This window comes from Anas platyrhynchos, chromosome 7 (genome assembly GCF_047663525.1).
Source record: "Anas platyrhynchos isolate ZD024472 breed Pekin duck chromosome 7, IASCAAS_PekinDuck_T2T, whole genome shotgun sequence".
In the NCBI taxonomy this organism is placed as follows: Eukaryota; Metazoa; Chordata; class Aves; order Anseriformes; family Anatidae; genus Anas; species Anas platyrhynchos.
The window spans coordinates 6,959,794-6,973,337 of record NC_092593.1 but is presented as its reverse complement, the minus strand read 5'-3'; the positions used below and the strand labels follow the sequence as shown (position 1 = coordinate 6,973,337).

The 13,544-nt window shown below is 48.5% G+C and overlaps 1 protein-coding gene across 2 annotated transcripts in view; it reads left to right on the top strand.

Moving 5' to 3' along the window:
- The window catches only part of MARCHF4 (membrane associated ring-CH-type finger 4), an 81,790-nt gene that overhangs the window by 60,581 nt on the left and 7,665 nt on the right, over window positions 1-13,544 (top strand). For both annotated transcript variants that reach the window (XM_027461527.3, XM_038182372.2), the window contains exon 3: window positions 786-978. In XM_027461527.3, coding sequence (XP_027317328.1) covers window positions 786-978 — 193 coding nt within the window. The remainder of the gene's footprint in view (window positions 1-785; window positions 979-13,544) is intronic.

The following is a 13,544-nucleotide window of genomic DNA, read 5'->3' as shown; positions in this document are numbered from 1 at the left end:
GTCTGGGCTTAGGATATTTATACTGTAGCTTATACAAAGCTGTTTGACATAGTGAATGGATTTGGGGAAGTTACTTTTTTTTTTTTCTTCTTCTGAGGAAGAAGCATTGTCGTTTACCTTGGAAAACAGCCTGAATGTGTCATCACCTAAAGGCAGGGAGCCGTGGTGGCAGCAACCTGTGTTGTTTGTAACATGTTTTGTGGGGTGTGTGTTGCCTCCACAAGAGCCTACCTAGTGTTGTCATCCCGTCACATTTCAAAGTAGCTCGGAGCCAGCTCATGGCTTACCTGGGAGGCCTCCAAGCATGGAAGAGCATGGCTATCTGAGGCACTTCCCATGGTACCAGGTACCATAGCCAAAGCTGGTGTCTGGCTTCCATTTGGGATAGCAACTGGATGTCCTGGCTTGTGACGGCCATCACAGATCCACTGTTCTGGAGATGGCATTTTCAGGGTCTTGCCCACAGACCTTCCTGACTCCTACTGGTCTTTGTGGTTTCCCGGTGAGATGCAGGATTCCTCCCTATTTGCTTTTCAGCAGCAGTGTCAAGAAGCATGGGTCTGTGCACTGTCAAACAACTGCCACGCTCCACCCTAGAGGTGGACCAGGTGAAAGCATCTATGTGTAGGATACACATATAAGTCACAGGTGATCTTTGGGATCTCCAGAACCACCACCACTAAGAAAAACAGCAGTGTCTATCATGTAACTACTTTCTTCTCTTTTTTTTTTCCCTCCTCCCTCCCTCTTGCGCCCTCTCCTCTCCCTGTTGCTGTCCCTTGCAGTGGCAAGCCATCTCTCTGACGGTCATTGAGAAGGTTCAGATAGCAGCGGCCATCCTGGGTTCCCTCTTCCTCATCGCCAGTATCTCGTGGCTCATCTGGTCGACCTTCAGTCCTTCAGCCAAGTGGCAGCGCCAGGACCTGCTCTTCCAGATCTGCTATGGAATGTACGGCTTCATGGACATTGTCTGTATAGGTGGGTGAATGCATCTCACGGCACAGCCGAGGGCACCAGCCCCCCCACTCAATGGCAGAGAGGAGTGGGAGATGGTGTGGAGAGCCAGCTGGTACAGCTCTGCTCCCGGATTGAACCTCCCCTGCTTTCCCCACTCCTTTTTTTTTCTTTTTTTTTTTTTTTTAATACCTCTTTTTGCAGTGCTCTCTGCTTATATGTGCAGCCCTGGGGTATCTCCTTGGCAGGGCTGGCAGAGGGACCTGCAGCAACCCCCAAGAGGGAAACAAATTTATCTTCATTGGGCAAGGGAGTGGGGGGTAGGCTGGGCAGTATTGATTAAGAGTGGGAAAGAAACTCCTTCCTTTCTGGAACAGCTAATTTAGGGACTGCCCTGTGTGTGGGTCCGGCAGAGTCCGGCCTGCACCTCGCAGCCAGCACCTCGCTCTCTCCACATCAAGTCCCAGCTCCTCAGTCTGGTCTCTCGGCCCGGCAGGGGCGGCTGCCCCTTCTTTGGATGGGTTGAGAGCAAGACCTCTGCCCCCTCAAGCATCCTGGGCCTAGCAGGGTCTTTGAGCTGTAGGCCCAGTGCAGGCATGCAGGGTTGGGGAGGACATCGCTGGTGATACCTGAGGGCAGAGGAACCCACCAGCCAGGCCACTGAAAGAGCAATGGTTACCGAAATAATCAAGCGAACACCAACCACCTCCAAACATGCTACTGAGTAATACCCACCCAAGCACAGGCCACCAGATCATGGCGATTCAAGTGACCCTGCCAGGGGGATAAGAGGGTTCCAGAGAGCTCCTTGTGTCTGGTTTCTTCCGTTGTTGGTATACATACAGAAGGAGCTTCCCCCACCAAAAAATAAAAAAATATATAAAAAATAATAATTAAAAAAAAAAGTGGGACAAGACAGTACTCTTGCCTTGGTGGATTTGTGTTTGTATAGGTAGAGCCACTCCTGAAGAAAGGAGCACAGCCCCCAGGTCAACCCTCAGAAAGAGCAGGACAGACCAAAATTGGAGTACAGAAGTAAAACAAATGAAGCGTCAGGGAGAGAAACCTGAAACCCAGATTGGTGCTTCCCACTGTTGCCATCATTGCACTGACGAGAGCTGAGCTTGGCCTGCCCCTCCATGAGGTGCTGGTGCAGCGAGCACAGCTCTGCAGCAACAAGGGGTGGCCAAGGAGGGTGAAAGAGAGGCAGGTAGCACCCACATGCTGGCATAGCAGCCACTGGTGACATCCTCTTATTGGTGGGATTGGGACTAGAAAAAAACGATCCCTCTGTGTGTGTGTGTCGCCTTGTTGGCAGAAGACAGCACTGGAGAGCTCTGGCCTGGGCGGACATCAGTAACATGATTAGCTGGCTTTGATAAAGCTTCAAGAGCTGAGGGGAACTGATTAGCTCATCTGTCAATAGACGCTAAATCCTCCCACATGGCAGAGAATAAACCATGCCAGCTATGAACTGAAGGGGAACTGGGCAGACAGATTCAGGTTTGAGTTTTTCTGCTGCTTCTTTCTTTACTTTTTTTTAAGGACCTGGCCTCTGTTTCCCCTATCCACCTTCTATAGCGAGGTAAGAGCCCCCTTGCATCTCCAGTGATATCACCAGTAAGCTGTGAGCTTTGATTTTTCCAGCCAAAGAGCAAGAGGCCGTCCCATTCCCAGGAATATTTCAGAGTTGTGGCTGAGGCCAGCCCTTTGCCTTACAGCCCGCCCTGCACAGCTGGCAGCTGTTGTGGGCCAGACATGACTTTTTTTCCCACAAACACAAAAGCAAGTGGAAAGCACTGCAGATGAAGTAACTTAGTGTGTCTGTATGTGGCTTCTCTTGCCCAGCACCTCAGAGCAGTGCCCACCCACAGCTGGCTCCAGTTGTGTTGTGTGCAGCTCGGTGCTGCCAGGCAGCCCACCCATGGTCAGCCAGGAGAGATGATGTTTTGGGCCATGAGAGCCTTTGTACACACTTCATACGTTTCCCTAGAAAAGCTGATATGTGCATGCAGCCAGCCCTCTGTCCCAACCACTCTCCAGCGTAAAAGTTGCTTGCATTGTGCCCTCAGTGCTAGCTGAGATCTGCTGGTCCCTCTCCTCCCTGCCTCCTCCTCTTTCTCTGCCCAGGTTGAAGCAAGTGACAAATGAGGGCTCCGCTGAGAGCTGTGACTCCCTGGCTGTCGACACCGTCAGGTCTCTTCTCTAAGTGACATCTCTCCAGCTCTGCTGCTTTCAGGGAGCTGCAGTAGTGCTAGCCAAAAGGCCAGTCTGTCTGTGGAGAGGCCAGGCCACGTCAGCAGAAAGAGCTGACCAAATGGTCCATGACTGGGTTTAATTCCTCATTCATTACAGCTTTCCTTGACTGTGACAGATGCAGCAGTGGCAGCTCCCTACAAGGCTCGCGGTGAGTTCCTCACTGCAGAACAGCTCTTTTCCCTCTTTTTATCCTTCTTCCAAACCTTGCAGCCTTGTGCAATGTCTTTGATCACTGCTGGGCAAAGCTGGCTCTGGAGATTCAGAGTTCTGCTCCCGACTGCCAGCATGGCCTGAAGCCTGTTGTTCCTCCACTTCTGCAAGTTCAGGATAAAACCTCTCACGGATAATTGTAGTGACAAGGATTCTTGAAATACCAGGGTGCTGTCTATGCATTTCAGTGACTCTTCCTCCACAGTCCAGCCCTCTTCCCCTTTTGCTTTCCAGCCTGTGGGTGGATAGGAAGAATTTAGGAACTAGGAAATGCTCAGTGATGGGGAAACAGCAGGACATTAGATGCACTCAGTTCTGTTACACTTATGTTTGTGGTTTTTTTCAGCTAATGTAACACACACGTTGTTTGTGCATTGTTTGGTAACAGGCTGGGCAGCCTTAGCTTGCAGATGTTAGACTGCAGGACCTACACTAATTGCGTGATTTCCAATTGCTCTTTCCACCACTTCGACCCCAAGTTTTGCTTTCACTGGCAGAGAACTGGAGGTCTGAGAGACAAGGTATTGATTAAAGGGCAGATGTGCTAAAGCAGAGCTCCTCAGCAGTTCCTGCCAGTTCGCACTTTGGTTGCTCTTGGGTCTCTCAAGTCCATTGAGGAGACAGTGCAACGTGTCCAGGAGAACAGTTTACTGCCACTGGAGGTACATGCACTCAGATGCATGTGCAAACTGGGATTCACACTGATCATTTGATCGTTGTTATCCTCACTCGAGCTGCATTTGCTCCGAAACAGTCTGATCTGCTCCAAACTGAGCTTTCAAAATACAGCCGTTAACTCAGAGACTACTGAACCATGCATCAAAATCCAGAGACCGTGGGTTTGACCCTCAGCCACTCACATGCAGTAATGCACTACTTTGCTTTGGACTTTTTGCCAGATCCTAGCATGCTCAGCAAAGACAGCTGGAATAGACAGACAGCATTTGCTATCCCTTCACCCACCACGGAAACAAAACCACAACCAAAATACAATGAATCTGCTCCTCACAAGCGGCAAGACAGACGGTATGGCTCCAAGTGCCAGAAGTTATGGCCATCTGGGCAAGGCACGCGCGATGGTCTTTCAACATTGTTCTCCCCTGGCTCTCGGATACCAAACGGGAGGGCAGGATGCACTGGAAAGGTTTGCTTAGGATTTGTGGGAGTCTCCGACACTGGAATTTTATAAGAACCTGATAGAAAAAACATATGTCAGGAACAGGTTGCTGAGGGATGATCCCAGTTTGTGAAGGAGGAACAGACTAAATGCTTCTTGATACCCAGCCAGCCCCGATGTCTTTGATTCTGATCTCTCTCTCGTGTATGCTACTTCTGGCCATGTCTATAGGACAGATATGAGACCTGTATTAAACTACAAACTGGCAATGGTGCCAGCACAGGTATTGCTGTGCTACGAAGTCACCTACAACATAGGCACTTCAGATCGGTAGCCAGGAGGTGAATGAGAAGTGAGATGGGGACAGTTCATTTGATGAACTGCTTTCCCCACGGATTCCTGAGAAGTAAATCCAGAAACCTGGCATAGAGAGGGATTAGCAGAAATGCAGGTATTGAAATGTAAAGATAAGTGGAGTGAGCCTGAGTTACTGAGTAGACAGAGTGGCAGCTTAGAGCTGGGCTGTAAATCCTGAGAGATACCTGCCTGTTAATTAAATGACAGTCCTTGGAGGGGGGAGGAGGGGGTTGTCTCTCTCTCTCTCTGTCAAGGTGCAATTAGGGAAAGTCGGCGTTTGTAGATTGAAGTGTCATTTGGGGTCAGAAGGACGGGAAACAATCTCCTGTTAAACAAGGAGTAACTGCCAGCTAATGAGAGCATGTCACAGACTAAGCTTCAGAAATCACCGGGTCTGCTCCGAGGGGGAAATGCAGCTCAGGAAGGCCATTAGCAGGCTGGTGCGTGCAGGGCTGTCACTGTCACGGTGTGTGTGCACAGTCCCACTTGTGCTCACACATATGATAGCCCCATGATTGGCATGTAGATGCAAAAGCAACCTGGTCAGCCTCTCCTGGGATCACTGGTGGGGCCCTGATGCTTCATCCATGCCCAAGCACTCCTTGCACTCTGACTCACCCTGCCTTGGTGCTGACAGCCTCTCACTTTTGTAGGCACTAAATCCCCATGTTCTTTGAAGCTTTTCCCTCGCTTTCCTTGGCAGCCAGTCCCGGAGGGTATTTGCCTTCACAACAATAACTGCACTGCAGCTCGATAGCACAAGAGACAGGCGAAGCAGGACCATTCATCCTGCCAACGATTTCTGTTGGCACACCATGGTAATCCATTACAGATCAGGAAGTGTGTGCCCGCTGTTTTTAATCCCAGCTGCCAGCAAGTATAATCAAAAGCATCCAGTACGTCTGACGGCATCTCAGTACAACCGTAGGTAATAACATAAGAAATCAATAGCCAATTAAAACTGATCCACAGCATTTGATCTTTCATAGTGCAATGGGAACAGTAATTAATGGCGCTTCCTTGAGACGGTCACAATTCAAGCTTCCTGCCAAGACTAATGTGGTTTTGTTTTAAATGAGCTTTGCTTCCTAGAGGAAATGCCAGGCTGAGGTAGCCTTGGGGTGTTTTCTAGCCAGGTCATTTGGGCTCTGATCATTCAAAGGATTTAGGAGCTAAAGTCCCAGTAAAAATAAGGAGAAACTGAGAAGTTAAGTGTCTTCAGAGTCTTGGTCTTCATCTGTATTGATGATCTGATTCTCAAAATGAATGGAGGTGTTTTCATTCAGGTCTGCGTAGTCCCCCAAAGCACAAAGTAGGAAGAATTGCTACAGCAATAGCAAATAAGTTTTGGGGAAGCCCATGTGTTCTTGATGACACTCTATACATGGAGCACAACGCAGCGAAACTCAGCAGATGTCTTCAAAGGAGAAAACTGAGTCCAACCCAGACAGCAAACGTCTGGCTTCAACATACCTGGAAGAGACCCATGTGAGTATGAAGAAGTCTTCCACTCCCTTCAGGTTAACGCACTGCTTGCCACACTGTTCACACTCTTTTTGACCCATTTGACAGGTGCAGGACAATCTGGGAGCATGGTCCCAGGTTAGCCAGTTCCAAGAGGTCTCTTTAAAAGCAGATGTAGCCAAGATGCCCCTGCAGTCTGAGAGGTCTCTCTCAGCTAGCATTGAAAATGCAGCCAACAGGCCAGGAGACAGAAAGGCAGTCCCATGAGGCGGAGGATAGACAGACCAGCATTTTTTAAATGACATTTCCCTGCTTTTGTTATTTCTCCTCATTCTGAACTCACTCTCTGTGTCTCAGCTCTCTGTTCTTGCTGTGGAAACCATGGGGAGGAGAGGGTCCTTCTATGGCAGTGTGATCCGAGGAACCCCCATCCTAATGCTTCTCCTCGGGTTATGGGATCTGGCAGCTCATGGGGTCTGGCTGGCTGGACAGTCAGCGATAAGCAGCACGCCTGTTTGGGAAACATGGATGGAAGTTGCCCCTCTAATTTTGTAATCAGGTCCCTCTTCCTCATCACCTTCTACCCCACACTTTTTCCCGCTCTCATTCCCCAGATTAACATTATCCCTCCAGTTTTCCTCGGAGCTACAAGGAGCTAACTGGAGTGACCAGATCCAGCCCTATTAGCAGAGCAGGTGGCTAGGAAAAAAAAGACAAGCAGCTCACTCCCCTTTTTACACCGTGAATCTTGGTTTGCATACATTTGGCCACCACGTGCGTGCTCAAAAAATCTTCCAGCAAATCATTGATTTATCAGCTGTAAAGGGGAGCGTGGAGACAGGAGCAGTCCCCACGGGGCGTGTGGTGGGGCTCTCGATCCAGATGGGCAGGGACCGTCCCTTAACACCAGTCAGCCAGGGCCCTGTCTCTGGGCCAGCAGCAGCAGAAGCGGGGCTGCACAGCTGATCTGTGCCGACCGGCTTCTTGGCCGCTGTCCAGGAACAGAGGATGCTCAGCAAAGCCGAGAGATGCCACCCCTCCGTTCCTGAAAGATGGGACCTATTTTTATCTAATGCTGCATTGATTATTCAATAAGAGAGCAGAGCGGGCCAGCCAGCCTGCGTGCACGTGTGCTACTTTCACCAGTGGGCATTTCTGCAGAGGCTGAACGCTCATCCTAAACTCCATTGCAGCTCTGGCAGCCCTCTGTAAAACAAGCATGTCACTGCTGAGCAAGAGCCACAGGGTTTGGACCTGGATCTGAGCTCCCTCCTTTTTTTTCAGGGCAGGGCCTTGGCCTCCAGCATCATCATAGCAGCACCTGGCCTTTCACCTGTGTCCTTTCAGCTCCAGAGTCCTTCACCACATCTATCTTCATACAGTTCCCCACTGTTGCAACAGGGCTCTGGAGATGTATTTTGTCACAAATAACCATATGGTGCTCTCTGCTCCAGTGGATCAATGTGTTTAGCATTTAGCGAGGGCAACATAATTAACATTTTTCTAAGGGGGAAAAGAAATCCTTCTGCCTCGTGAACTGCATCCTGTGCTTCGGAGGGTGATATGTTATAATCAGAATGTCGCTGCCCTCTCACTCGATCGTTTGCTGGCAGCAAGTGCCTGATGTCACTGGGTTAAGTTCCCATCCCTGGGCAGAGGCAGAAGCACACACCTGCCTGTCATAGCTTCTACACCACAGCAGGAGATTCCCTCACAGGCAGCTGGCAGGACCTCCTGCACCAGCTGCATGAATTGTGCTGTGCAGTAAGGATGGGAAAAGTCCTCAGATCTGTGCCAGGCTATGCTTTTTCTGGCTGTTTTCTGCTCCTACCACAGCCTCCATCCCAGCATAGATGTTACTGCTGGAGGTGAGAGGCTGGAGTCCATGGCAGGCCATTGTAGCCACAGCAAGTCAAAGATGGGACCATAGTGGGGTCAACCCTTGTGCAGAATGGATGAGGTCTGTCCCCAGCTCTTTAGGGAGCCAAAATAGAGGTAAGAAGAGATCAACATGAAGCCACGTTAACCAGCCCTGGGATCACTTCTTAAAGTAGTAACTAATTAGTTCTTCTCCTGAGGGTTGGCTACCTTACCAACACAGACATCTTTCAGACCCAGACACAACAGCTCAGTGACAAAAATACTGCAAACAGGCCCACAGGTGATTTCAGGTCAAGCACTGCTGGTTTTCCTTACTAATAAGAAAAAGTCTTGGGTTTGCTAAGCTTATTCAGCCTGGAAGTTGCTCCCTGAAGCAGTGCTTTGCTGTGACTGGTGACAGTCACAGCCTGAGTCTGTCTGCCCAGAGGCAGAGCTGGATCCACAATAACCCTGTGACAATGCAATGAAATAATAGACCTGGCCCTTGTCCTCTTGGCTCCTATCTCCTTCCTTAGTTCCGAATAGTTAGTGGAAGAGTGCTTTGGTGGCTGAAGTAGTCGCAACAGATCTTGATCATGCATCCCTTAGGAGAAAAAAAATAAATAAGTAAATTAAAAATAAATAAATAAATAAATAAACAGTGAAATCATACCCACTTTCCCTTACAGAATTTCATTTCCTATTAAAAATAGAGAGGGAGACATTAGTTCTGCCTTCAATAAGCAAATGTCCTATTTTGATCATTACTGAACAAAGCATTTTGATTTGGCATTTAGAGATGACTGCTCATGCTGAGTATTTTAAATTCAGCATCAGAACTGGAATACATTAAAAAAAAATCAAGTCTAAATGAAACATTCTCATCTGTCTGAAAACATATATGTATACTTCCATTCTGGGGGACAGCATGACTTTTTCAAGTCTTGCTCCAAGTTGGTTTGAAGCCAGATTTCAGAGCCCTGCAAAAAACAGTGCTGTTGCTCAGCTTTGCCATTAAAGAAACGTCCCAGGAATGTCTAAGGATACAGCACGACTGCAAAGGCAACACCTCGGTCAAAGCATCTTTAGCTATAGGATAAAAATGTTCAGGACCCTGACCTGGAGGACTGACCACTGTGGCACAAATGTAGCATCCACCTCCTTGGACTTCTGTTAAGGAAATGTCTGGAAACCTGAAGATATAAGAGACCCATAAAATCACCAGGATACCAGGGTGTGCATCTGGCCAGTGCTCTGTTCAATCCAGTTTGATATAATTTTTTACTCCCCTCTCTTAAAGATCTAATTGTATCTGTCATGTGCACAACTGGTCTCATGCACAAAGTCCTTTCAAGATGCGGGGTGCTGCCATCCCCTCCATTTTAAATCTGGGAAGAAAAAATATACCCAAAGGGTCCATAACATCCTAGCAATGAAGCAAGGAGGAGAAATTTTAAGAGAGCAGGGGGATATATGGATAATGCCTCTAAGCCCCATCCCTCCTGTACTGGCACAGTTATGGGTAGACTCACAAGTGAGGAATGCTGCTGGAGATGTATGATTCAGGAGCAGGAGTTCTTTATTTATTTATTTGCTTTTTCCTAGAAGAGTCTCATTTTTTTTTGTTTTTGTTTGTTTGTTTGTTTTTGTGTTTTTTTTTTTTCTTTTTCTTTTTTCTGCCTGCATAGCTAGAGACTGCCCTTTAATCCCATGCTTTATCGTGTGCTGTGAATTAAATACCACAGGAGTACAAGAGCCCTCAAGGGCACAACATCCATTTTGCTGTAGCTGTCCACAGCCAGCTGAGCTTACCGGAACGCTTTTCTTTATGGCTTGTCTATTTCCTAAGTGAGGATTATGTAGAGTTTTATGTTCCCCATTTTTTGCTGTTTTTTCTTGTTTTGTTTGTTTGTTTTGTCCAGGTTTTGAGGCAGGGAGTAAAAGTGCTAGCCTGGGCAGGGCAGGAGAAAGTTGTGGAGGTTGGTAGCTCATATGCTTGGAGCTGAAAATGCTGTGGCATTTCTAGAGCGATGGTGCTGCTGCGTGTGGTTCCCAGGGTCAGCCCAGCTCCTCTGCCACAGATGGCATCCTGCAGAAAACCGATGTTGTTTTCCCGTTGCAAACAAACCACGTGGGAGTGCTAAGTGAAAAGGAATTTCCTGTCCTTTGGACACCTTCCACTAGCTCCTAAATTTTGCCAGCCTTTCCTCATTTGGGGCCTTACCAGCTCAGCCCAAGAAGGACCAACCCATGTGTTGTAGAGGAGCACAAGACTGGGCAGTGGATGTGACTGAGGATTGCTGCCTGGGATGGAGGTAGTACCTCTCAGAGAAGCTGGCATCTGTCTGGCAGCCTTAAAAGCTCAGTGCTGCTCCTACAACGTATTGACAGCTCCCATCACAAGCCCCACAACAGACAGTCTCTAACCTGTTCTCTCCATTCATCCCCAAAAGTATTGGATAAAGTGGATGAAGTATTCCTCCTCCTGCAGCTGCGGATGCTGTGTGTGTGGGATGGGTTGCTCCTGCTTCTGAGGGGAACCTGTAGCATCCCCTGTGCGTAGGGCTCACTGCTGCATACGCGCCCGAAAGGCGCCACACAAATACGCCACGTTGCAGTGTCGCGACCTGGAAATTGTCTCTTGCTGTACAGCTCAGCAGCATCCTGCAAAATCACAGTGCTGCCGGGAGGAGAAGCTCTCCCAGCTGTCATTCCCAGCCCTCTCCATCAGTGCCTCAGGCGGATTTAATAAAAGAGCTGCCTCCTCTCCAGGAGGAAAGAAGGAAACGGCTCTGCCCCAACAGGGCATGGGGCAAGGTCTGCCACAATCGCTTCCCTGGTGGAACAGCAACTGTGGTGACCTTCTGAGACGCCAGCGTGCTGGATCCTTCTCCCACCCAGCAGGGCTCTTGCTGAGCCTGGGGGTGGTGTTAATGGCTGTGCAGAGCTTGGGGCCTAGCACAGCCACCCGCTGTGGGGCCTGCTGCTCCTGCTGCTCTGCCATACGGAGCGGAGGAGGCAGGGAAGGAGAAGGGCTCCTGCTGCCTTTGCGGGGTGTCCTGGCCCACCTGGGGATGAGGAAGTGTTGAGGCAGAGCTGTCCTTGAACCCCAGCTTGCACGAGAGGAGCCAAGCCATACCAAGCACAAGGTTTGCTGGTTCCTCAGCGACTGAAGGCTTGGGGGGCAGCCTGTTTGTGCTGTTTCCAGGGACTGGAAAGGGAAGAGTCCATGCCTGCAGAAAATACCTCACCGAGAGAGCTGGGAGCAGCTTGTCTGCATACACTGGTGGAGCACTCACTCTCCATACTCTGCCCAGGCAACTGGTCTGGCCACAGGGGCCAGAAACTGGTTGAGTTTTGCCAGAGTCATGGCCTATGTGACCTGCAGGGAGCCAAGCATGAGACGCACATTACAGCAACTACACTTAAAGGGTGATGGGGAGAAGAAGGAGATTTTTTTCCCCAGGCCCATGGGCTCCATGATGTCCAGTGACTGACAGCCACGAACAGGGCCTGGCCACGCAGCCACCCCCGCTTCTGCTCAGCCAAAGCACAGCTCAGCCTTCTGCATATTTAATCAGTCCTCTAGGTATTAAAAAAAAAAATGTGCATGGAGAATGACTGATAATAAAGTGCCTGATTATAATCAGCTATTATTTTTTTCCCCATATGGTAAGCATTCACCCAACCTTGAATTTTTATGAATTTTCAGTGCATGCTGTGTATCTTTCAATACCGGTCATTTCCCAGCTTGCACGCCCTCCTTGTGTAGTTCCAGCAATATTCAGAGCACACTTTTGCTAGACATCCTGTGGACTAGAAGTATTCTGCTCGCTGGGCAGACTACCAGAAATGTCTAAAGGACGGCACCAGAGGTCCCAGGTCATCCATTACCTGGACTTCTCCAGTATTCAGAGTAGACTGTCCACTAAGCTCTCGAAACATATTGTGGACGAAATTTACGTTTTGGAAAACAGAGGTGAGAGTTGTGAAGGAATCTGTCCTTCCTACTTGATTTTGCCTGAAAGCAAAGAATCCCTGAAAATCTGAACGTAGCAGCAGTTTGTGCGAAAAGTGACTGTGCGATGAAAGCATTCCTGAGCTGAAGAGATCTATGATGTGAGGATAATGGACTCCAGAAAAGCAGCGGCAGCAGCCTCAGGGGACCAGAGCAGGGAGTGTCTCTTGGGAAGAGAATCTGAAGGATGAAAGAGCTGTGAACAGCTCGCAGTTGCCAAAAGGGATGATACTAAAGGCACAACAGCAAACTGTGCCTGTGCAGGGGAGAGCTCAGAAGCGTGGGAAGAGAGCACTGAGGCTGCATCAGGAGCTCTTTGAGGACCCAAAATCAGAAGCTGAAAACACAAAAAGGCAGAGAGAAGAGCCTGCAACTAATGGCAAGTCTCCAGGAATAACACGGCCATGGGGAGCAGTCAGACCTGAGCCTCAGGATGACCCTTCAGAGAGAGAGAGACAGCAGCAAGAAACGGGTCTGTAAGCTTATGCTAAGACAAGTCTAAGAGCCCAAATAATATTTGATGCAAAAAAGGCCAAACATTAAATGTTGCCTTTGTCTCAGTCTTCAAAACTTAACTAAAATAATTTTAATGAGGAGAAAGGAGCCCAGGGCAGAATCCGAAAAGAACAGACTCAAAAACATTGAGATGAGTTTGCTGTGTCCTTGTCAGCACATCCTAATGAACTTCAGAGGAAGCCGCGGGAGCAATCTCTGACCCGTGAGCACTTTATCCTCACGAACTCAGGGAGGATGCAGGAGGTACCAGGCAGCTGGGGAAATGCAAGCAGAGTACCTAGCTTTAAATATAATCTCTATCATTAAAGGAGGTATGAACAGAAAATCACGCAAGTAAAGGGCAAGTCGGTTTAACTGATTCATAGAAAGATACTGGAAGAAACCATTAACTGATCAATTGATGAGAAAAGGAGTAAAACCTCATCCAATCTGGGAGGATAACTCTCCTGGTGGCTAAGGAGGAAGCAGTGGTTTGATATCCCATGACTTGGGCAACACGCTAGATGTTTTGCCTTCAGATTCCCCTAAATAAAACAGAGAAATGTGATTTAGATTAAAAAACTGTAAAGCAGATGTACAACCAATTGAAAAACTGCTTTCACAGTAGTAGTCAGTGTTGTACTATAAACTGGAAACACATTTCAATTAGGACTGTTTTGGACTCTACTCCCTTTATTATTTTTATTAATGGCTTAGATAATGAAATAGAAAGTGCTGTTATAAAATTTGCAGATGACACCAGGCTTGGAAAGGCTGCAAGCACTCTGGAGGATCAGATCAGAATTTGAA